The sequence below is a fragment of the Eulemur rufifrons genome, chromosome 16 (assembly GCF_041146395.1).
Source record: "Eulemur rufifrons isolate Redbay chromosome 16, OSU_ERuf_1, whole genome shotgun sequence".
Lineage (NCBI taxonomy): Eukaryota > Metazoa > Chordata > Mammalia > Primates > Lemuridae > Eulemur > Eulemur rufifrons.
This window is the reverse complement of record NC_090998.1, coordinates 33058480-33084831: the sequence shown is the minus strand read 5'-3', so window position 1 is coordinate 33084831 and position 26352 is coordinate 33058480. Positions and strand designations below refer to the sequence as shown.

General features: G+C 34.5%; 1 protein-coding gene across 7 annotated transcripts in view; it reads right to left on the bottom strand.

The window, feature by feature from the left end:
• The window catches only part of PPHLN1 (periphilin 1), a 182086-nt gene that overhangs the window by 18253 nt on the left and 137481 nt on the right, over nucleotides 1-26352 (bottom strand). For all 7 annotated transcript variants that reach the window (XM_069489844.1, XM_069489849.1, XM_069489850.1 and 4 more), the window contains one exon: nucleotides 24377-24517. In XM_069489844.1, coding sequence (XP_069345945.1) covers nucleotides 24377-24517 — 141 coding nt within the window. The remainder of the gene's footprint in view (nucleotides 1-24376; nucleotides 24518-26352) is intronic.

Genomic DNA, 26352 nt, shown 5'->3' with positions numbered 1-26352 from the left:
GGGTTGTTTCTGAAAAATAAGACTTCTTGGTATTTTACATCAATTATTCGTATATAAAATTACACACAGAATATTCTTGCTGACAATTTGCTTAGCAAAATGTTTCTTAAGCAGATTTCATATGGTAATTGTCAATCCAATGCAGAAATTATACTTTAGTTAAAATACCTGTTGCTTGGATTGACAATATTCTATTATTTTGAAAGAATCAAGTCTTCTGACCAGAGTCAAGATAAAATTTGGTCTAAAATTCTTTTCTCTATTAGAGAATCACATTGTAGGAGGAGAATAAAATTCATTTAGAAATACTATGCTTTACTATATATTCATATAGTTTTTACCACTAAAACTGGACATTAAAGGAGAAAAAAAATATTTTTAAAGACCATTATACACAGAGACAAGCTTCAAAATGTTTAAAAACATACTATTGTCTTTTTCAAAAAAAAACAAAAAAAGAAAACATACAAACACAAACAAAAGCAAAACTAGTCCAGAAATGGTACCCATTCAGGAAGACATTATTTAAGAAGCCAAAAGGAGTGCATATTACTAAGATGAAGCAATAATTAAAATGTAAACCATATTCTACATAAAACAAAAGGAAAAATTTCCAGTTCTTCTTCTGTCTCCACTGTGTAGGTGTGACAGAAAAGCTCTAAAATTTCTCCTCAAACATTGAATCATCTCTAGCGATTGAAGCCAGTATTTATCCCATATAGTTCAATTGTGCAGCAGCTGCATTCTGTATTCGATTTTTAAAAATGGCACTTAGGTTATTTCAGTTTTTGAGACAAAAGAAGCCATGTTAAATTGGAATAACCAAAATACAACTTTAAAAGTCAAATTTTTACTATAATGTCCTGTATTTCTCTCAGAAGCAGCAGCAGTAGCAGCAACCACCATTCTCCTCACATACTGAACACTCTGAACTATCCATATGGAAATCAGGTTAACTGTTTTCTTAGCCTTCAAGTCATCATGTACAGATGTAATTACACAGGAAAAGCTTCAATTCAAATACTTCGTATAATAAGGATCAATTTGTTATGACCTTGGGAAATGAGCTGTTTATATTCACAGGTATGCCACAAAAGAAAGGAGAAAATGTTAACAATTACCATAGGTATAATTTCTTATTTTCTTTCTACTTGGCCAAAAATGACCACAATCTCTTGGGGTCTTGGAGGTAATTTCTCAATCATATTAAACCACATAAATGTAACTTAAATACAATTCAATCTTCAAAACTGAAAAAACAAAACAAAACAAATCTTAGTCTTCAATCCTTTTTTAAATTCCCACAGATGCAACTACTATAGAAAAGTAGGCTCATCAGCATTTAAAATGTCCCATTTTGTCTTATTTTTAAGAATACATATGAAAGGATTTAAACCATTAATGGGCCAGCAGGAATATATGGCAGAGTGATGAAGATTTTATGGTCATGGAGACCTAGATTTAAGTTGCTGGGTGACCCAACTCTAAGCCCCAGTTTCCTTATTTTTTTTTTCTTTCTTTGAAAAACTTATTTTTAATTGACAAATTATATATTATTTATGGGGTACAGTTTCCTTATTTGTAACTTGGGGATTGTAAAAATACCGTAGTTCACAGGACTTTTGCGAGGATTAAGTGAAAGAATGGACAGAAAGCACTCAATACTCAGAAACCATTCATTCAACAAACATTTGAGGACCTACTAAGTGTAGGCTCAGAACAAGTAGTGAACAAAACATGTAGTCCCTATTCTTAGGAAGCCATCTTTTAAGTTGGAAAGATATATAATACAATCTATAAAACCACAGAAATATATATATAATTATGGTAAGTGTTATAGAAGGTGGTAAATGTTACAGAAGAAATAAAGTAGGTTAGGTGATGGAGGAAAACTATTTAGACTGGCCAGGGGGATAAAGAAAAGGGTTTTTTGTTTTTTTTTTTTAGTGAAAAGGTTACATTTAAGTGGAGGCCTGAAAGATGAGAAGCCAGAGAGAAAATTCTAGGCAGAAGTCAGCATCAAGAAAGACTACCAAGAAGAGGGGACATGTCCCATTGAGAGGAGGCCTGTGTGACTGCAGCACAGTGAGCCACAAGGGTAATATGAAAGAAATTTGGAGGTAGAGGTAGTATACAGAGCCAGCAGGTCTCTATACCTATAGGAAAGACTTTGGATTTTTATTCTAAAGTGGTGTGATGGGAAGCCACTAGAGGGTATCAAGTAGGGAAACCATTATATTTAACAGGTTTACATGTCAGGAAAAAAACCACTGCAACATTCCACTTGGCTAGGAAAACTGAGTTGCAAAGTATTCTGGAAGGTTCACCTTTGTTTTAAAATACTATTGTCCATTCCTTTTATGTGGAAAATTCTAAAATACATTAGCCATTTCCTGCCTTGATTAAAAAAGAAAGACAGCTCAAAAAATTAAAAACTAGAGTATTTTTCCCCTCTTTTGAATGTATTGTGATTAACAGCTAACCTGAGTTATAGATGTAAGTTTAATTTTTCTCACTTTTTTCTTTCCTTTTCTTTTTTTTTAAAGAGACAGTGTTCCACTCTGTTGCCCAGGCTAGAGTACAGTGGTAGGATCATAGTTCACTGCAGCCTCCAACTCCTAGGCTCCAGAGATCCTCCAGCCTCAGTGTCCCAAAGTGCTAACATTATAGACTTGAGCCACACTTTTATTTTGAACTGCGTGATAACTACTGGTCAAACTTCCTGGCATATAAATAATTGAGTTAAAGACCAAAAGAGACTAAGTTTGTGTCATTAAAATTTTTTTCCCATAAAATCATAACCTTTACTACCTTATTATCAGTGAGTATCTTTTATTTAACAACATTCAAAGTGTTTTTACTTGGTCAACTATGGCTAAACAATCTGGTTTGCCTTTCTACTCTTACATAAAGGATGCTGTGAATTGTTGGAAAAAGTCCAAAACTGCAATTACTTGATCCACCACAAACTCCTTAATCTCTCTTGTTGACTTCCATATCAACATGAGCACATGGGATATTCTAAGCCCTTTCCACACCCAATTCAGGAACTCCAACTGCTGATAGGACTCCCCTTTCCTTCTCCCATTTCCTCCTACTCTTAGCAAAATTGACTCTTTCCCAAACTTATCTCCTCTCCACCTCAAAAATGTTATCACTTTATTCTCCTTTCCCCCTAGTCTCAGAAAAGGGTTTCTCTGAATTTTCAAGGTTTCTCTAACTGTGCTGATAGCTTCTCTTGCTTCATCAATTATTCCATCTGTATGTTTTTTTTTTGTTTGTTTTTTTTTCCTGAGACAGAGTCTCACTTTGTTGCCCGGGCTAGAGTGAGTGCCATGGCGTCAGCCTAGCTCACAGCAACCTCAAACTCCTCGGCTCAAGCGATCCTACTGCCTCAGCCTCCCGAGTAGCTGGGACTACAGGCACGCGCCACCATGCCCAGCTAATTTTTTCTATATATATTTTAGTTGGCCATATAATTTCTTTCTATTTTTAGTAGAGACGGGGTCTTGCTCTTGCTCAGGCTGGTCTCGAACTCCTGACCTTGAGCGATCCACCCGCCTCGGCCTCCCAGAGTGCTAGGATTACAGGCGTGAGCCACCGCGCCCGGCCTCCATCTGTATGTTTTAAATCTCCAGTCTCTCTCATATTACCCTTACTCTTATATAAATACTCAAAAGTAAATAAACAGATAAACCGGTGCCAAGGTGCCAAGATTTACTCATTCTCCCATCATTCTCATGTACTTGTTCTTCTGCATTTCTTTTTCTTTTTTTTTTTGGAGACAGTCTTACTTTGTCACCCTGGCTAGACTGCAGTGGCGTCATCAGAGCTCACTGTAATCCCAAATTCCTGGGCTCAAGCAATTCTCCTGCCTCAGCTTCCAGAGTAGCTGGGACTGCAGGTGTGTGCCACCACGCCCCGCTAATTTTATATATTTCTGTAGAGACGGGGTCTTGCTGTTGTTCAGGCTGGTCTCAAACTCCTGGCCTCAAGCAATCCTTCCACCTCAGCCTCCGAGAATGCTAGGATTACATGCATGAGTGAGCCACTAGGCTGGCCTCTGACTCCACCAATTTAACTCAGGCTCTCATTATCCCTCACCTGAAAAGTAGCTAAACATTTTTATATGGCCAAAGTCATCTTCCAAAAAACATCCTGATCATAATACACATGTACATGAAATTCATCTATAGCCATTCTGCCTTATCAACAGAATTCAAAACATGTTTTTTTCTGGCACTCAAGTTCTTCAGTAATCTGGCTCTAATCAACCCATCCTTATACAACAATCCTGGGATGCTATTTACAATCTTTTTTTCCCACCAACAAAGTTCAGTAAAATACAGTCTATAATCACATCCTTTTCCACAATACCTTAATTTCTTATCCACTACTTGAGGACTGTGCCCTTTATAAAACTTGCAGGGTATTAACTCTGAGTGGTTAGTACTGGAATTCAACTGCAGTCTACTAGTAGAAGTTGAAACAGAATATTTTATTCCAAAGCCTTTCTGCCAAGTATGGACAAAGTTCCTGAGATAATTATTCAAGACTATTCAAAGCTCTCTCTAATGTATCACAGTAAATAAACATATACTTTGTGACATCACTATAATAAATGCTGTGGCTGGGGAGTAAAATAGGGGAATGAATGGAATAGGCGGAGAGATGAAACAAAAGTCCATTAAGATAGGGTTTTACTCCCCAGTCATTCTTTGGGACAGAATATATGTTAGGCCACAAAACAAGTTCTCAAAAAATTAAAAAAAAAATTGCAATCATAGCAAGCATTTTCTCTGACCACATGGAATAAAACTCGAAATCAGTAACGAGAGGAAACGTTGAGAAATACACAAACACGTGGAAATTAAACAATAGCTCCTGAATCTCAAAACAAATGAAAATGAATACACAACATATCAAAACCTATGGAATACAGAAAAAGCAGCAATAAGAGGAAAGTTTACAGTGATAAGGGCCTACAGCAAAAAAGTAGAAAAGCTCCAAATCTAAACAACCTACTGATGTATCTCAAAGAGCTACAAATACAAGAGCAAACCAAACCCAAAATTAGCAGAAAAGAATAAAGATCAGAGCAGAATTAAATGAAATTGAAACAAAAAAGTGCAAAAGATCAACAAAACATAAAGTTGGTTTTTCAAAAAGATAAAACTGACATATCTTTAGCCAGACTAAAAAAAAAAAAAAACACAAGATCCAAATAAATAAAATCAGAGATGAAAAAGGAGACATTACAACTGATACTGCACAAATCCAAAGGATTATTACAGATTACTATGAGCAACCATATGCCAATAAATTGGAAAACCTAGAAGAAATGGATAAATTCCCAGACAGATACAATCTACCAAGATTGAACCAGGAAGAAATCCAAAATCTGAATAAACCAATAACAAGTAGTGAGATAGAAACATTAATAAAAAGTCTCCCATCAAAGAAAACCCCAGGACCCAATGGCTTCACTTCTAAATTCTATGAAGTATTCAAGGAAGAATTAATACCAATCCTACTTAAACTATTCCAAAAAATTGAGGAGGAGGGAATACTCCCACATTTGTTCTACAAAGCCTGCATCACCCTGATACCACAACCAGACAAAGATACAACAAAAAAAGGAAACTATAGGCCAATATATCCAAGTGAACATAGATGCAAAAAGCCTCAACAAAACCAGCAAACCAAATTCAACAACACATTAAAAAGATTATTCGTCATAATCAAGTGAGATTCATCCTAGGGATGCAAGGACAGTTCAACATACGCAAATCAATCAATGTGATATATCACATCAATAGAGCAGAGGACAAAAACCATATGATCATTTCAATTGAAGCTGAAAAAGCATTTGATAAAATGTGAGAAATGTGACAGATTTCTACAATGAAAACTATAAAACATTAATGTAAGAAATTGAAGAGGACAAAAAAAATGGAAAGATGTTCCATGAGCATGTACTGGAAGAATCAATATTGTTAAAATGTCCGTACTACCCAAAGCAATCTACAGATTGAATGCAATCTCCATTAAAATACCAATGACATTCTTCACAGAAATAGAAAAAAAAACCCAAAAATTTATAAGGAACCACAAAAGACTCAGAATAGCCAAAGCCAACCTGAGCAAAGAGAACGAAACTGGAGGAATCACATTATACTACAAAGCTGTAGTAACCAAAACAACATGGTACTGGCACAAAAAGCTTTTCTAAATATCTCAAATAATGCTTGCTCTATTGTAAAAACCAAATTAATTTTCATTTTCATTTATTTCAAAACATTTAATTTTATATTTATCATCATCATTCTTATTTTTGACCTGAATGGGCAGTGTATGTAGAGGTGTATGGGTAGGAGTACAAGGAGATAAGAAATCAAAGAAATAACAAGAGTGGGTCATAGTGCCAAATAAGTTTTTGAATTCCTCCTTTCTCAATGTGCTCGTGTAGACATCTTTAGTGATGGAGCTGCATAATGGCATTCCTCAGTTACTCATGTCAACTGTCTTAAACGTAAATGTAGCCCAGTCAGTGCCAAATATTTGTGAACAGGTCAGGATTACATGGTGGGTCAGTCATTGATTTCATTGATACAGTTTGCTCAACTGTGCTTATAACTCATTCCCCACTTTCTTCAATTGTACTCTATTTCTCCAAATTTCAACATGGGAATCAATCCCATAAAAACATCACCTAGGTCAATGGCCAAATAAATTACATATATTTATCAGTGGTTCCCCAAAGCTGTATCTCTATATTCATGTGAGGAACTTTTAAAAATGGAGCCTCCCAGCTCCATGCTAGATCTAATATTGGGGCTCAGAAACCAATACCGCAAAATACGGCACTTTGTACACACTGAAAAATGAGCCTCAAGATCTCTCTGATCTCCTCTGCCCACTATCTTTCCCAAACCACAGAATAAAGTTTTTCTCTGAAGTTCCTGATTTGCCTAAAGTCTGCACTTACCAAAGAAGAAAACAATTACCTTCGGTCCTTTCCCTGAATTTTCATTAAATGAACCCATACTGCAGGAAGGAACACTAAAGTCTGTCAACAAACTTGGACAGACTTTTGTCACAAACCATTGTCCACTCAGTGGATCCAACAGATTTTGCCCCAGACCACTATATGTTCTTCAAGCCCATTAAATTCTCCCTAGTAATCATTAATCACCACTCAACAGAATTTCTCTTTTCCCCACTCCCATAACCTGTTTTCCCAAGATCCAAGCCCTGCATTCTTTCTGTAACCTCAAGATGGTACGTAAGCTTCTACATTTCATCAAGGGGTTGAATCTTCATTCTGAAGGCTTCCATGGATATATCTTCACTCAAAAAAAAAAAAAAACCAAAAAACAAAAACAAAGAAACACCACACAAAAAGACACATAGACCAATGGAACAGAATAGGAAGCCCAGAAATAAATCCACACATCTATATTGAACTTATCTTTGACAAAGGTGCCAAGAACTACAGTGGAGAAAGGACAGTCTTTTCAATAAATGGTGCTGGGAAAACTGGATATGCATATGCCGAAAGAATGAAACTAGACCCTTATCTCTCACTATATACAAAAATCAAATAAAAATAGATTAAAGACTTAAATCTAACACCTGAAAGTATGAAACTACTAAAAGAAAACATTGAGGAAACACTTCAGGACATTGGTCTGTGCAAGGACTTCTTGAGTAATACCCCCAAAGCAAAGGCAACCAAAGTAAAATTGGACAAATGGGATCATATAAACCTAAAAAGCTTCTGTACAGCAGAGGAAACAATCAACAAAGGGAAGAGACAACCCACAGAATGATAGAAAATATTTGCAAGCTACCCATGTGAAAAGGGACTAATAACTAGAATATATAAGGAATTCCAACAACTCAATAGGAAGAAATCAAATAATCTTAAAAAATAGGCAAAGGATCTGGCTAGACATTTCTCAAAAGAAGACATACAAATGGCCAATAGGTATATGGAAAAATGTTCAACATCATTAGAGAAATGCAAATCAAAATTACAGTGAAGTATCATCTCACCCCCATTAAAATGGCTTTTATTAAAATGATGGCAATAAAGAATGATGGCAAAGATGTGGAGAAAGGGGAACCCTCGTACACAGTTGGTGGGAATGCAAATTAGTGAAACTACTACGGAGAACAGTATGTAGGTTCCTCAAAAAACCGAAAATAAAACTACTGTATGACCCAGCAATCTCACTGCTGGGTATATATCCAAAGGAAGGGAATGCAGTACCTCAAAAACATACCTGCACTTCCAAGTTTATTGCAGCACTATTTACAATAACCAAAATTTGGAATCAACCAAAGTGTCTATCAACAGATGAATGAAAAATTGTGGTACAAATACACAATGGAATATTATATAGCCACAAAAAGAATGAAATCCTGCTATTTGTAACAATATGGATGGAACTGGAGAATATCATGTTAAGTGAAATAAGCCAAGCACAGAATGACAAATCTTGCATGTTCTCACTCATGTGGGAGCTAAATATTAAAAATAATTGACCTCATGGAGACAGAGAATAGAATGATGGTTACCAGAGTCTGGGAAGGGTAGTGGGGATAGGGTGATTAAGTGGGGATGGTTAATGGGTACAAAAATACAGTTAGATAGAATGAACAATATTCGATAACACAACAAAGTGACTACAATCAACAATAAGTTAGGGTGTACTTTGAAATAACTAAAAGAGTGGAATTGTAATGTTCCTAACACAAAGAAATGATAAATGCTTGAGGTGATGGATACCCCACTTACTCTGATTTGATTAATTTACATTGTATGCCTGTATCAAAACATCACGTCCCCTATAGAGATACACAGCTATTATCTACCCATAATTAAAAAAAAAAAATTAATGTTAAAAAAAATTTATTACCTGTATAATAGGATGATGATATCACAATGATGCTATAAGGATTAAGATATAAAAAGGACCTACCAGTATATCTGGAATTCAATATATTTATTTAACCTATTACATTTAATACTGAACCTATGAATTTATTGGACACAGGAGTTCAATAAATGCTTCCTTTCTATTAAAAAAAGACACGGTTTTACTTACACTAAACTACTTACAATTATTGATTATTCCTTATAGTTCCCTATTTTCCTACTTACGCATATGTCATTCACCCTTACCTATAACCTTTTACTTTCTATCTCTTCCTACAAGAATCCTATCTGTGTTTTAGGGGACTGATCAAATGTTACTTCCACAGTGAAGCCTTCTTTGGTTCTTCTGAGACTGATTTTTAAAATCTGTTTTAAGGCAAATGAGCATATTAGAAATCAATAAATAAGTAGTCACTGTTTTATCATGTCTAATATAAACTGGGATAAGTTACTTGAGCTTTCTAAACACGTAAAATGAAGATAGAACAAAATAACACACTACATTTTCTCAGAACTCTTTTGCCTCAAAAAACTTAGAAACATACTCTTTTAAAAGCATAGCTAAGCTCTTAATGTAAGTAAGGGGAATTGCCAGGAGCCAACAATGAAAAGAAAACAAGAAATCAAGAGTGATAAGCTAATACAATGTGAAGCCATGGCTACCCAGAGAGCCAGGAGCTCAGAGCCTGGTGGGGAATGAGAGACATGACCTCCAGCCCACATAAGACTGTGCTGGATCTGAAGCCTCTGCATAAAGCTAGTATCTTTGTGAAAGGATGAATTAGAAAACAAGCAAGCAAAGAAACTGCCTGTTGATAAAAGAAAATGACAGGTCTTAGCCTGTGTTCTCGAGGTAAGAAGATGTAGTTTCCCCTGAGTATTCATAAGCACAGGTCTACCTTCACATGCATTTAGAAATCTAAACGTAAGCTCACAACTCCAATATATAAATAAAACACATGAGAGAATCTGCTACCATGAGCAAGAGGAAGCAGAAACAACAGCTGAATTAAAACCCTGAAACCTCAGATATTAAAATTACCAGTTATATAATATAAAATGTCTAAAATAAGAGAATAACATGAACAATAAACAATCTAATTCTAGACAGATCTGCAAAGAAAACCCAATTGAACTTCAAGAAATGAAAAACATAACTAAAATTACGAACTCAACAGATGAGTTAAATAGTAAATTAAGTACAACCAAAGGAAGACTTAGAAAATATGAAAGAAAAACTTTGAGAGAAATGAAAAATGAGATGAAAAATAATCTACTCTATATTCAGCGGCAGGACATAAAAATAGGAGAACAGGATACTAAATATTCAGAGGTAACTATAATTTTCCAGCTCTGATGAAAAATATAAATGCTCAGATAATTTAACATAAATTATCTTAAACAGAATAAATTTCAATAAAAATCCATGTCTAGACACATTAGAGCAAAACAGCATATTAAAAGTAAGTACATTTTTTTTTTTTGAGACAGGGTCTTGCTCTAGAAATGGGGTCTTGCTCTTGCTCAGGCTGGTCTTGAACTCCTGGCCTGAAGCAATCCTCCTGCCTCAACCTCCCAAAGTGCTAGGATTATAGGCATGAGCCACTGAGCCTGGCAAAAAGTAAATACACTTTTAAAATAAAAATAATCTCTTTCTTGCCCTCTTCATAGGTTGTCATAAAGATCTAATTAGAATAAATGATTTTTCACACCAGTCTTCTCAATATATATTTTAGTCATATGTAGTACATTTATGAGAAATCCTCTCAACCTTGTGGGCTCTGAAAACCATTAAATCTAGCTGCATTTTCGCAACCAAATGAATGAAGATGGCTTTGTTTATTCCTTTACTTCCTAGTTGTTTATAGGAAAAGATTCTTGAAGATTTACCATAGTATTGTCTTCACTAGTTTGAATTAGCAAATGACAGAGCCAAACTACATGGGACTGAGGGTGCGGGCACTCCTTCCAGTTCTATTCATTCACTGTTAAACAAACATTTACTGTGAGCCTACATTAGGCAAGGAACTCTGGATGATGCAAAGATGATTAATTAGGTAATTTTCCTTTCAGTCTATTAAAAAGGTAAGTAGTATTGTAGTTGAGCATATGCTAGCTGTGGGTAAGAAGAAAAGATATTATTAACTTTTGGCTATGAAACTTTCATGGGGAAACAATAATTAGCTATGCAACTTATGAGTTCAGTGAATAAAAATATATTTTTAGTGCAAATAAAACAAAATTTAGAAAATTAAACATACTGCAAACTACCCTCCCTTAATGCCAGTTTCAAGTAAAAATTCAATTAATTTAATATTTTTTATTCCTTTGGCTTACATGGGGCACTGATCTCTTTTACAACTACAATCAAGAATGTACTGCATTAAAAAACATGGAATGGAAAAATATTTTTGTGTAAGAACAAAACCTCTACTGAGAGAATCATATACATTTCTTCAAGCTTGGTCTCAAAGGTACCCAAAATTACTAAAATGGATGATTAGATACTTAATTAGAATAACAAGGAGTATTATGTAAACTTTAGATTAAAAGAAGTCATTATTATTAAGAGGTCATCTTCACTGTAACTCTTGGATAAATATAAAGGCTAAAAAAACACATGTAGTATAACAGTTACAGTGCCAGTGACAGATGCTAATAATAAAATAAAATTTCAAGGCAGAAAGAATAATGGAAACCATAATTAGAAATCAATGCAATATAAAATTATCAGAGCTCTGGGGCAAGGACTATAAATGAGACTCCTCAACAGAAGTGGGTGTGTGTGTATATATGTGTGTGTATGTATCTATATAGACACACATTGCCCAATAGAAGACAATGAAACCAATGAAAATAGATATATAATACATAAATATTCTTCAAAGACAGCTATCCTAAAGATAAAAATAAACAACACAGTAAAAGATAGTGGAGTGGATAGGTTCAGGAAAATGTTCCCCAAAAATCTGACACAAAGCAGTAGTTTTAAATGAGGGAAAGTGTACTATTACATTTGCTGCCATGGAATTTAAAAAACTCTCTATAATGTGAATTTATATATTATAAATGATTATTTCAAGGGTACCATGAAATAAAATATTTCCTAGTGATCTAATACGGAGATTGTATGGATAAAATAATAAATGGAAGACAAAATCCCCACCCAAAAAATAACATGGCTATTATACATTTTAAAGGCTGTTTCTCAAGCAAATTAATTAATTTTTTTTTTTGGAGACAGGGTCTTGCTCTGTTGCCTGGGGTATAGTGCAGTGGCATCATCATAGCTCAGACTGCAGGCGTGTGCCACCACGGCCAGGTAATTTTTCTCTTTTTTGTAGAAGCAGACTTGTGTCCAACTCCTGACCCCAAGTGATCCTCCCACCTTAGCCTCCCAGAGTGCCAGGATTATAGGCGTGAACCCACAAATTAATCTGAACAAAAATCAAGTCCCACTAGCCTCAATATAATCACTACCATCATAGATAAACAGAGATACAACATAGCAATATCATATAACTAACCTATACATTTCAGTTCAATATCTGCATTGCCTTTTATCTTTCATTTCTACTAAGAGAGAATCACTAGAGAAAAGTGACAGGAATCATGTTTTTCCTTCTTGGTTTTAATTAAGTTAATTATAATTTTAAGCTGTTTACAAAGATTATACAGCTCTCCCAACCTTCAGCAGTTTCACTTCCCATGGTTTCAGTAACACATGGTCAACCATGGTCTGAAAACAGGTGTGTATAGTACAATAAGATATTTTGAGAGAGAAGAAGGGAGAGAGAGAGAGAGACTATAATCCTATAACTTTTATTAGAGTATTGTTATAATTGTTCTTAGTCCCTTACTGTGCCTAATTTATAAATTAAACTTTATCACAGGGATGTAGGTACAGGAAAAAATATAGGATCAATAGAGTTCGGAACTATCTGTGGTTTCAGGCATCTACTACGGGTCCTAGAACATATGGCTCATGGTTAAGGGGGGATTACTGTTATTTAAAATATAAGGATTACCAAAGCAATAGACTTTTTTCAGTGTAACTTTCAGTGTAAACAGAATTTGGGCCTTATTTTTCTAAGTTGGGATTCCAGGCTAATCCACAAATGTCTTGTAAGAACAAAAGAAGGTAAATACTTTTCATCTACCATGGAAAATTGTACAAAACAGTAATAGCAGACATTTTGATTATTGACAATGTTCCAAGCAACTTAAACATACATTTCCATTTCATTCTAACATTACTACGAAGTGGGTAATAGCACAATCCCAGTAAGGTGGTAAGCAAAGGAAGGCTCAGAAAAGTCAAGTGACTTTCTCAAAGACACATAGTAAAGAGCTAAACTGAGATTCAAGCCAGTTCCCCTAACTCCAAAGTTCCCACGCTATTTATCTAACTATTAAAGTAACCCAGCAATATGTATTGTAGCAATTTTCCATAAATCCTTCTACTGCCTATTTAAAATTCCATAGTGTGGATGCACTAGAATCTGTTCAGTTAGCTAATGCAGTTAAAGTCATATCGAGAGGGAATTTGTATGTTAAAAGCTGCAAATCAATAAGCATCTAGCTCAAAAATTTTTTCTAAAAACAGCAAATTAAAACACCAAAAAATAAAACAAAAGAAAATAAAGTCAGAAATAAATGAAAAATAAAATAGAAAAGAAAAGAAGAAAGAGATAATAAACAAAACCAAAAGTTGGTTCTCTGAAAAGACTAATAAACCCAGTAACTTCAGGTAACACTGCTCCTCAGAGATGTGATAGCTAACCCCCAAAACACTCCCCAGTGATCCCCATCTCCTGGCACAGCAGACCCTTGTTTCTATGGGTTCTGCATCTATAGATTCAACCAACCGTGGACTGAAAATGTTTGGGGGGGAAAAAATGGATGGCTATATCTATATTAAACATGTAGTGACTTTTTTCCTTCTCATTATTCCCTAAACAATACAGTATAACAACTATTAACATTGCATTGCACTGTATAATACTTAAGGAAATTAGAGTTGCATATTTAATAACCTAATATTAGGTATTATAAGTAATCTGGAGTAGATTTAAAGCATACAGGAGGATATGTGTAGGTTACATACAAATACTATACCATTTTATATTAAGATGACTTGAGCATCCACGGATTTTGGCATCCGAGGGGGGTCCTGGAATCAATCCCCCATGGATACCAAGGGATGAATGTACTTACCTTCTTGTGTAATCTCTTCATGTTGAATGTGGGTTGGGCTTAGTGACTCATTTCTAATGGATAGAACAAGGCAGAAGTGATAGTATATGACTTGGAGACTGGACCCAAAAAATTAAGGTGTCATTCTCTTTTTTTCTCACTCTTAGGTCACTTGCTTTGGGGAGGTCATTTCATAACCAGACCCTCTGGAGTGGGCTCATTTCAGTTCCTACTGAAATCTCTTGCCAACAGCCACATGAGTGAGTCTGGAAGTGAATCCTCCAGTTCCAACCAAGTCTGTGACCCTGTAGCCCTGGCCATCAGCTTATCTGCAACCTCTTCAAAGATCCTGAGCCAGGATCCCAACAGGCTTTGTTTGTTGTATCTGAGAACTTGAAAACTGACTAAAATTTCCATAAAATGCAAAGCTTCCAAGTAAAGGTATTCTTGAAAAAGAAGAACAAGGTAAGAAGACTTACTCAACCGGATAGCTAGACTTATTATAAAGCTATATTATGTAATGAAGACAATATGGCATTATTGCAATGATCAACAAATGGAAAAGAGCAGCATCCAGAAACAGATTCATACATATATGGGCACCTGATTTGCAGCACAGGTGTCAATACAGAGCAGTGAGGAACATTTGGTCTAATAAATGGCTTGGAATAAAATTGAATTCCACGTGGAAAAAAATGAAACTTGATGCCTGATATATTTAATATATACTATATATAAAATCATTTTCAGATGACTATAACTACAAATAAAAGAAAAAACAATAAAGTTTCTAGAAAATAATAAAAGAGAAAGATATTTTAAATAGAAGACAAGTAATAGTAATAAGAGAAATAATTGACAAGTTTGGACTACATTAAAATTAGAATTTTTATTCCTCCAAAGACATCAAAAGAATGAAAAAGCAAGCCACAAAACAGGAAAAAAAGATCTGCAACACATATAACGTATAATCAACTTGTAATCAGAAAATACAAAGAACTTCTAATCAACTAAAAAAAGACAACTCATTAGGAAAACGGGCAAGAATCTCAACAGGCACTTTACAAAAGAGGATATCCATATGCCAATAACCATAGAAAAAGGTCTTCAGCATCATTAGTATTCAGGGAAATGTAAATTAAAACCATAAGGAGATAAATGACATGTAATAATATCAATAAATCTCATAAACACAATGTTGAACAAAAAGAGCTAGATACAAAATAATAAATACTGTATGATTCTATTTGTATAAAATTCAAAAATAAAACTAAAATGTTAGAAATCAATTTGGTAGTTATCTTTGGGAAAGGGAAGACTGGGTGAGGATATGAGGAGACTCCTGGGTGCTGGTAATATTCTATTTCTTGCCTTGAATGGTAGTTTTCATAAGTGTTTGCTTTGTGAAGAATCACTTAGGTTAACAATTATGTTCTAACACTATTCTGTGTTATACATCATCAAAAGTAATTTCTTGTTTTAAAAGTAGAGCATAATAACACAGCAAAGTTTAGCATAGTTAACTTTAGCTAACCAGAAAATTAAATTATGCTGAACTGCTCATTTTTATCCCACAAGTCCAGATAACTTAGCGATTAGAAATCTTAGGATTTAGCTTTCAGGCAGATCAAAAAAGGAAGGGAAAGGGAAAAGGAAAGGGGGAAGAGGGACAGAGGAAGGGAGGAAAGAAGTGTAAAAAAGAAAGAAAGAAAGGAAGAAAGAAAGAAAATACTATAAATCATCCCTTGGCTAGTTCAAGTAAACAGGTATTCTAAACAGAAGTGATACATACTGCATCTGATTTCCTATAATGGTTTTCATAAAAAAATCAAAAACCCCAAAACAAAATAAAACAAAAAGGAAGAGGGAGGGAAGAAAAACAGTGACAACAACAACAACAACAACAACAACAAAAAAAACCACAGATGAAAACATAATTAGCTCCTAACAAATGAATCATCAACTCACTTTTAATGTTTAACTTCAAGTTACCTTTAAGGAGAAATATAAGATTTTCCAGTGTAACTTTTAAAAGATCCTCTATAAATGAACTGAGAATGCCAATTAATTCACATTGTAACTGTAGTGTATATAAGATAGACAAGTTTATTCTCTGCTGGCACAATACCTGAATTAAACAGTACTTAAGAGAAGACAGCAGATGTTATAGGAGGGATCGCATCTCAAGAATAACGGATGGCAGATGAATGGGAAAATATGAGAACAATTTGGTTTAGGAATGGAGAGCAAGAGGAGGGAATTCCAAGAAAGAGAAAACATTAATTTTTTATGCTATGTCTTACATCGAGAAAAATAGATAAGGAACACTGGGACAAAAAGATAAAAATTGAGATAAAAAGCCAAATGGAAAATGTGAAAGCACAATCACAAAGTCCCCCAAAATAAGCAAAATATTTTATAGTATATTTTCACATTTCATTTGAACAAATTAGGAAGGAATGGGAATAAAGGAAAACAAAGAAAAAAACAGAAGTGAAAGGATAAGAGGCAGACAGCCCCAACCCTAATGTTGATGAGAAAACCACCTCTCAGAGCTAAACATGTATCGAAACTTGCTATAAAATATGCCAAAGAAGTAATTCGAAAAAGTAGTCAATAATCTAAAGCTTCAAAGAAACAGGCAAAGTACTACTTAATACAACCATAACCACTTGTGTAGTGATTTTCAAAATAGAAAGGTTTCATCACATTCAATAGGTGGTCAATTATGTGAGAGAACTTGTAATTAAGCCCATTCAACAAATGAGGAAAAGGGCTCCCAGAGGTGAAAACACTCAGTGGAAGTCCAGTGTTCTCTTATACCATGCTACTTATTAACTTCCTTAATGTGAAGTACTCAGAGACTAAATAAAACTGTTGACCTAAAAAAGTGAACATGAATAGCAAGGGACAGTAATTTGTTGGAACCACTAGAGAAAATCTTTACCCAATACTGGTAGACAGTGGATAAGGAGGAGAGGGGAAACAAATGAAGCTTAAGCTTGAGCTAATGCCATGGGGAATACATTTATTGGAACTGCTTCATAACAAGATATTTTTTGCCTCAATGATAATATTCCCAGGGACAAGGTCCAAAATGGCCTTATTCCTTATGGTACTTATACCCTTTTAAGTATGGTTCTTATAAGGCTTGGTATCTGTACTGTCTGTATTTTATATTTTATGTAAAAGTAATACCTTAAAAGAGTCAAACTTCCTATTTTTGGACTTACGTCAGGTATAAAATAACTTATCTTTAAATTTAAAGGCTGTGATGCTTGATTTTGACATTTCGAATATGATACAAGTTATCTTATAGAGGTAACTTTTAGAAGAAATTCTCCTAAAACGTTTTGCTTGTTGTTAAGATTCTTCAGAAAAAAATCTTTGCACTCGTACTTCAAGTTTCTGTAGTAACAGCATGATCAGAATCTAACTATCGTAACTTTCAAAAACTTAGAAATATGGCCAAAATAAATTACTTTCAATTTGTTTTGGGAATACAGAGTTTTCAGAGGTAAATCTTATGTGAGTATATTTTACTAAATTTATACATGTAAAGTCTGAACAAGTGGTTGGTAATAATGGATTGTTAAACACAGTAGGGTAGACTTGATGTCTAGACAAGATAGTGGTGAGAGCTGCACTTTAAAGAACACTAGTTACTTGCTCTGATTAAAAAGAAAAACAAAGAATGTTTCTATTATGTAAGGTTAGTATGAAATGCTTAGATCATGAACATACAACAATAGTACAGCTGCCACTACTTTGGAAACAATTTCATTTTAATCCATCATATGCTAAAAGCTGAGCTGATCCTTTTCCATGACTACAACTCTAGTTTACATTATCAAGAAGACTGCACATTTGATTACCAATCTTTACTTCTAGTCTCTTTACTTTAGAACAAAAATATCCTATTGTACATTGAAAGAGAAAGAGCAAGAGCTAGTGAAAGAGTCGGAATCATCAGGCTGTGGATAGCTGTTGAAACTAGATACTGAAAGAGAAGAGGGTCACAGCTACAACACTTATGAATACATGGAACAACCCATTTATAAAAGAAAATGTGTTCTGCACAATTTACTCAAGAAATACTAATCACTGACTGATGCACAGCAGTGGTATATTTGAGAGTTTTAAAAAACGTTTTTAACGTAAGAAACCTGTGTACCTACTAAGAGAGGGTTAAAGAAAAATCAAAACACCTAAAAATTCCATAGTTAAATCTCAAATTAGCTACACATAACAGTTTATACAGAAAAGGCAATATTTAGCTTTTAAATTTTAGTATGATTTGAATCAGGAAGGGACCTAAGATTATTCAGTCCGACATTTTTATTTTGAAGGAAAAGTGAAAAGCTAGTGAGCAGTCCCTATGGTCACAAAAATGGTTATAGTGTAGAATTCAAAATTAAATAAAAATTACTATATTAAGTAAGTTAATTTAGACTTACAGGAGAGTCTTAGTAACCTATAACTAATGACATCACAGGCAACAAAATGACTTCCAAATTAACTGGATTTTTCTTAGCTCATTGAAGTAAAGAAAGGGGTTCCTAGATGTCAAAGAAATAAATTTCTATGATATAACAAGGATGGCATAGTTAAGACTATAACATATAATGCCTATACTAAAATGAATATATATTCAGGTGAAGTCTTTTGCAGTTAAAAAAAGAAAGAAAAGAAAACCAAAATCACCAAGTGTCCCAGAGTGCTCTCAATTTCTTTATGTTCAAGAACATCAGAATGACACCCTCTCTGTATCTAAAATGATTCCCATCTATATTTTAACTATAAATTATCTGATAAATATATAATCAACCTTCTTGCAATAGAGAGCATACTTGTAGGTAAAAATATAAACATTTTCACAAAACAGCATTGTTAGGATAGTGTTCTGAAAGAGCCAAAGAGATTTTAAAAATGAATTCATGGTACTTGTTTTTCTTTTCTTTTTTTATATTATCTGCATAATAACAAGAATAATAATAAAAAGATGGACTTTTCCCCTTACAAATGGTAATTTTATGTGATGTGAACAATACTATGAATAATGCATTTAAAAATATTTTCAGGCACATCCCTGTAATTGTTTTGGTTTAGATCTTATGAATTGTATTTACTAACATAATTTTAAAGAAAGGTTGACAGTAACTGGTACAAGCAAGAAATTAAGAATCTCTACAAACTAATATACGCCAATTACTCTAAAATCTGGCAACATCAGAATCATGAGAGGTGTTTTAAAACAGACACACTCAGAACCCATGGACTTGGGAATCTATTAATAGTGAGCTCATAGGCAGTAATTAAAACCTGCAAGCAAGTCACAAGGCACAAACATAGGCATATGACACCCACAGCCAAAAATTCCCCAAAATTGTTTACTGTTAATGTAATGTTTTGTTTATTAAAAAATATACCCAGGCACAGTATCACACACCTGTATTCCCAGCTACTTGGGAGGCTGAGGCAGGAGGATCACTTGTGCCTAGGAGTTAGAAGCTGCAGTGAGCTATGATCATGCCACTATGCTCCAGCATGGGTGACAGAGCGAGACCCTGTCTCTTAAGAAAAAAATATATACATATTTTTTTCAAAATGTAAAGAAATCAGAGGAATTGTATTTAAAAACATGGTTCATAACAGAGCGTAAGTATATATTAAGAAGACTGATATGGAATGATCTCTAAGAGATTGAACAGCATAGTATAGGCACCATTTGTATTTAAAGAAAAAGTATGAAGACACATACACATACTCACACACCAACTCTTATCTCTACCCATCGGGATCAATTATGATCAAGGGGTGTGTGTGTATGCATATGCCTGCATACATACACATATATGCGTACTGTATATAAACTATGTATATACACATAAATATGCATATCATATCAGTGTATCTCTATGCTGGGGAGAGAAACTGGACAGCTGAGAGTTATGGGTTATAAGAAAACTTCTTGTCACTACATGATCTCTTGTGTCTTAAATTTTATGCATTTGTATGTTATCACCTAAAATACAGTGCTCACTGAACGGGCTGGAGGATATTCAACACCAAATCAGAACACAAGCTTTTAAGAAACGAACACGGCCGGGTACGGTGGCTCACGCCTGTAATCCTAGCACTCTGGGAGGCCGAGGCGGGTGGATTGTTTGAGCTCAGGAGTTCGAGACCAGCCTGAGCAAGAACGAGTCCCGTCTCTACTAAAAATAGAAAGAAATTAGCTGGACAACTAAAAATATACACAGAAAAATTTAGCGGGACGTGGTGGCGCATGCCTGTAGTCCCAGCTACTTGGGAGGCTGAAGCAGGAGGATTGCTTGAGCCCAGGAGTTTGAGGTTGCTGTGAGCTAGGCTGACGCTATGGCACTCTAGCCTGGGCAACAGAGTGAGACTTTGTCTCAAAGAAAAAAAAAAAAAAAGGAACACAACTTTAGTTCCTAACTATATCCTTATTACAGTTAGTAAAATCAACTGTTTATATCTGAAAAGACAGACTTGCACGGGTATTTTTTTTTTTTTTTTGGATGATGTTTACAGTGTTATAACTGCCAAAACTCATCCAACTGAAAATTTAAGATCTATATATTTTACTGTATATTAATTATATCTCAATTTAAAAATATAGAGAACTTCTCTAATCCACACAATACTAAGGTGGTGGTAGCTCCCAATCTTTCAGCACATTAGAAACAACAGTAGAATTTAAGAAAAAAGTCATATCCTTCTAGTTCCTTGTTACTCCAATATGGTCCATAAACTAGTAGAATTAGCACTGTCTAGGAACATATGAGAAATTCCAAATCTCAAGGCTCCTTCCCAGATCTACTGACTAGATGCATATTTTAACAAAACCCCCAGTGATTTATGTGCATATTAAAGTTTGAGAAGCTGGTACCAGAATATTTATAGTTGAAATCCAAGAAGCTCTACTTTTGAAAAGCTCCACAGATGTACAACAAAGGTAGAGAATCTCAATATAAGCACTATGCCTTGAGGGTGAAGAGATGGAAGATTCTCTTTTGAGATGGATATACCTTTTTTTTTTTTCTTTTTAATAGAGACAGGGTTTCACTCTGTCACCTAGGCTGAAACTCCTCAGCTTAAGTGATCCTCTCACCTCAGTCTCCCAAGTAGTTGGGATTACAGGCATAAGACACCAGGCCCAGCTAATTTTTTTTTTTTTGGTAGAGACAGGGTCTTGCCATGTTGCCCATGGTGGTCTTGAACTCCTGGCCTCAAGTGATCCCCCCACATCGGCCTCCCAAAGTACTGGCATTACAGGAAGCCTAGGAAAATAGCCCAGTAATTCAATGCAAAAGATGGCCCAACTTGGGTAAGAGGAGATAATCTGGGGAAATGAGGAATAAGAAGATTCATCCTAGGACCCCCAAAGCATCAGGCAGCTAAATGTTCTATGGTAATAGAATGGATCATATCTACCAAAGGACATTCAAATAAAAGTGGGATGATTCAAAATAATTCATCTCTAGCCATACAATACTTCAGAGATATAACTTGATGTTTTCTGGATTAAGGATTTTCGATGGGCGGTCTCTGTCATATCTGATTATAACTTTGGGGGGCTTTTTCAAAAACCACATGTACCCCTAATCCTAATAAAATTCTTTATATGCCCAGGGATAAGAAGGTGACAATATGATAAAAGACATAAATCTGTCTCCCTCATTGAGGTGATTCTGATACAATCTACATTCATATGCACACCCTTAAACATCAAGAAACAGCTGTATCCTGCGGCCATTTTCAATTAAACCAAATTTTGGCCAGAGATTTAGTTTATTTTATAATACTTCTTAAAGTTAATGATTTTCTTGGGGATTCAATAGCTGAGAGATCTAATTTACAGAAACCCCCCCCCAAAATAGTATATTACAACTTATTTTTCCAAGAAACCTAAAGATAGTGCACGTGATGAAACAGGGAGAAATATTTAATTTCTATATTATCCTAGCTTGATTTGTTGGTCTCATCTCTACAGAGCTTTTTTGTGTTGTTATTCTTTTGTTAAAATTATGAGATATTTCAAGTATACAGAAAAATATAAAGAATAATCACTGGATACCTGGCTTCCCATCCATTTGGTATTTAATGGCGAAAAATAAAACATGTAAAAGTTTGAGTCAAAATTGGAAAAACCAAAAACCTTAAAATTTTTCATTTTCAAAAATTACTATGTTTTAGATATAAACTTATAAAATAATTGTGTATCATTATTTGCTAAATTTCTGACATTTGGAGGGCTTTTAGTTTGATTTCTTACCAATATATAAAAACCAAAATATCTTAGCAAAAAAAGAAGTTACAATCCAATGTTTAACACCATTAAGTCTTCTATTTTATAGCACTTCTAATAACTGTTTCACTTTTCTAGTAACATTAGAATATAATATTTTCCTTTTAGATTTATTTTTCTTTCTTTAGGTCATTTGTTCTTGCTGTAATAATCTCAACACACTTTAGTGTCAGATTTTTCATGTGCTTGAACAATAGATGAAAACAGAAATATACTCATAGATAAAATATATATAGGTTTCTAAAAAGTACTACAAAAACTGACTACATGCTAAATAATTTTATGTGTATACTGCTAAACTGTACACCTGACTGGTAACCCACTTTCTAAAGATCAAATAGGTCAACTGTGAATAACAATGAGAGGAGACAGTAGAAATATTAATAACCAGGGACCAAAAATAATCCCTCTCCCCTGTTATTTCAGTTAAGTTTTTCTACCAGCTATATTCTTAAGAGAATCTCTCCTTTAAAGAACTGCAATTTGGGTGAAAAAGAGAAGTAATACTAAATCACTTATTCATTCAACAAACATTTATCGAGTACTTACTACTAAGAGCTGGACCTAGGCACTATGTTGAGTGGTCAGGTTAAGACACAGTCTCTGATTTCAAGTGACCCGAGGACTACTCAAAGGTCACTTTCAGTCTTATGACTCCGTCATCCATCATCCATCCAATAAATATTTCTTGTGAACCTACTACACACCAATCACTGTTCTAGGTGATGGAGATACAAATAAAACAAAGTTCTTGCTCTCATGAAGCACCCATTATGGTATGGGAAGACAAGGAAACAAAAACAGCTCATGTGGCTTTAAAAAAAGCTACAAAGAAAAATAAGTCAGAGTAAAAAGACAGAAGGATAGTAATTTTATTTAGGGTAATGTCATGCATTTCATGTTGAAGATATAGCTAGTGAGCAAACTTTTTTTTACTTATGCTTTCATTTAACTGATATCTTGAAAAGGACTAGTCACCTCCACATCACCAAATTAAACAGGATTTTCCTAGTCTCCATTTTCCTTTTATTTTTCTAGGTATCTGATACTACTGACCACCTTCATTTTGAAACTCCACAGGTTTGCACTGCAAACTTCCTATTCTGGTTCTTATCTTTTGCCATTGGTGTGGCATTAACATAAGCCACACAAGCACATCTAGGATTTAATGGAGACCATCCCTTATCCAACCAAGGGAAACAGACTTTAACTGATGTGCAAATTGGACAGCACCTTGAGAAAAGACTTAATTTTGTTCTTAATTTCTAATTGCTTTTGGAAGATTACATAACAATGTAAGACATTTATTCAATGTACTGGAGAGTAGCAACATCAAAAACTAGTACTTATGTAACATGTTACATTTTATAAGGAAGCCCTTTCACCATTTTATTTACTTCATTTAATCCTCATAAAATGATAATACCCTATGAGGTAGGTAATAGTTTCATATTAAAAATAAGAGCCTACTTTTCAGGATGATATCACTAAAAAATTAGAGTTAAATACTATCCTTTATCTGTTCTTTAATATTTGGAAAATGCTTAAAAGTATAATGAAAAACATAAGAAACATCTGTAATCTCAATATTCAAAAATAACATTTGCTAACATTTTGATGTATTTAAAAATTTCTTCCATCCCATCCCTGTTAAGTTTAACAATTTTTTAACTGCTTCATACTAATAATATTCTCTAAAAAAGAAGCTTGCTTTTTATTTAAAAATAAACCAGAATGGGGGACTACAATGATCAAAATGACTGTGAAATCAACTCAATTTTTACAATTTTTTAAGTTGTAATTTCAAAGTCACAAGTATAAAAAGACAAATGAAGCATATTTATTCAATAAATGTCTACATGTGCAAAGTGGCATAAACAAAAGATTATATACTGAATTCTAACCTGTTCAATCTCTTTGGTTTTTGATGCTATTGCTTTAGAGCGACTGGTTAGCTGACTGTCTTCAAATAACTCTATGCCATCTGTTGCATTTGACTCAGGTTCTTCTGGCTGGTCAATGTACAATGGTGCCGTGGATCCCGCCTTGAAAAAGAATTAAAAATCTTTAATTACTTTCAAAAGGAATTCAGACGATTCAGAAATGCTTTCAAAAGCATTTCAGACGATTGTGTGTAGGCACTAACTGGCAGATTACATTAAGAGAAAGTGCTACGTTGAACCTGTTTCAAGAAATGAAAACTCTTTCAATTTCACTATGCATAATGAGCATATGTGAAGAGGATTAAAGAGGAAATGATTGCTACCTTTTTTTATTTTAGGTAAGACAAAACCTCTAGGTTTATTCCGTTCTAAAATTATACTTCACACTATATTAAGATATAGATAGAAAGGTTTTGTCCCATGACTATGCCTTAAGCAATCTATTTGTGACACACTGAAGAGAAAAAGTCCAATTGGAAGTGAGCAGTGTGTGCATCCACAAAGAAATATATAAAAAGAGAACATGGGAAAGGGCTCTACTTTCAAAAGTTAAAATATCATGCTCCTGTAGTCTAAGAATTTATTGAAATCATTAAAATGAAAATAATTCCACAAAGCAATAATGATCACTTCTACTTGAGAGCAACAAATCAATAGTGAATCAATAATCCCATGGCCTGGAGTTCATTCCCTATAATTATACATCAATATACTGTCAATTGTGTCAAAAAAGAAGGATGGGGTTAAGTATGGAAGCATTACATTTATGCATATATACACATAGACTACCTTTGGAAGGATACCATCTATGGAAAAAAGTGGTAAAAGGAGTTGCCTCAATAGGAACAACTTTGATGTAAGAAGTAGGAAAAGAAGGGACATACTGTAAATACTTCAGCACTACTTGAATTTCTGACAAATACATTCATTATCTACTAAAAAAACCTAGTTTTTACAAGTTTGAGTTACATATTTTAAGAATTTAAAGTGAAGGCATAAGAATAATTTAAGAAATACATTCCACTATCAGCATCAGTTTTCTACCACCAGATCATTACATCCATGTTATTATTCTATAACCCTCACAGTAGGCTCCCAAATGATCTCCTCTCACCCCTGCTGCTTGGAAAGAAACTTGTGGTCAAAAAGAAAAGGTAAGGACACAAGAAATACTGGTGAACCATGGACACAGGAGTGCACACTAACAAGAGTCTAACTTTTCCTGGTGGTAGATAACAATTATTTTTAGTATTCTCTACTAACAATAAAGGAAGGGCTAAGGAAGTTTATTGATATTATCGGTGTTCTGACTACCCCAAGATCAAAATAATTCTGCCACTAGATTCTGGTTTAGTTAGGTCAATGCAAAAAAAAAAAAAAAAAAAAAAAAAACCAAACAAAAAAAAAAAACAAACAATCCCGCCCTCCCCCCAAAACAAACACAAAACTAAAAAAACCCACTGAAGTTTTTTTAAAATAGTAATTTCAAAACAGTAATTTCAGGCTTCATCGTAACTCCAGGCTGCTAGAGTTTGAACGTTTGTCCCCTCCAAAACTCATGTTGAGATTTTTTTTTTTTTTTTTTTTTTTTTTTGGGAGACAGGGTCTCCTCTGTTGCCCAGGCTGGAGTGCAATGGTGTGATGGTAGCTCGCTGCAGCCTCAAACTCCTGGGCTCAAGGGATCCTCCTGCCTCAGCCTACCAAATAGCTGGGACTACAGGCACCACCTGGCTTATTTTTCTATTTTTTGTAGAGACAAGGTTGACAATGTTGCTTCGGCTGGTCTCAAACTCCTGGTCTCAAGTGATCCTCCCGCCTTGACTTCCCAAAGTGCTGGGATTACAGGTGAGAGCCCATGTTGAAATTTAATTGCTAATGTAATGTTACTGGGAGGTGGGACCTTTAAGAGGTGATTAGGCCATGAAGGCTGTGCCCTC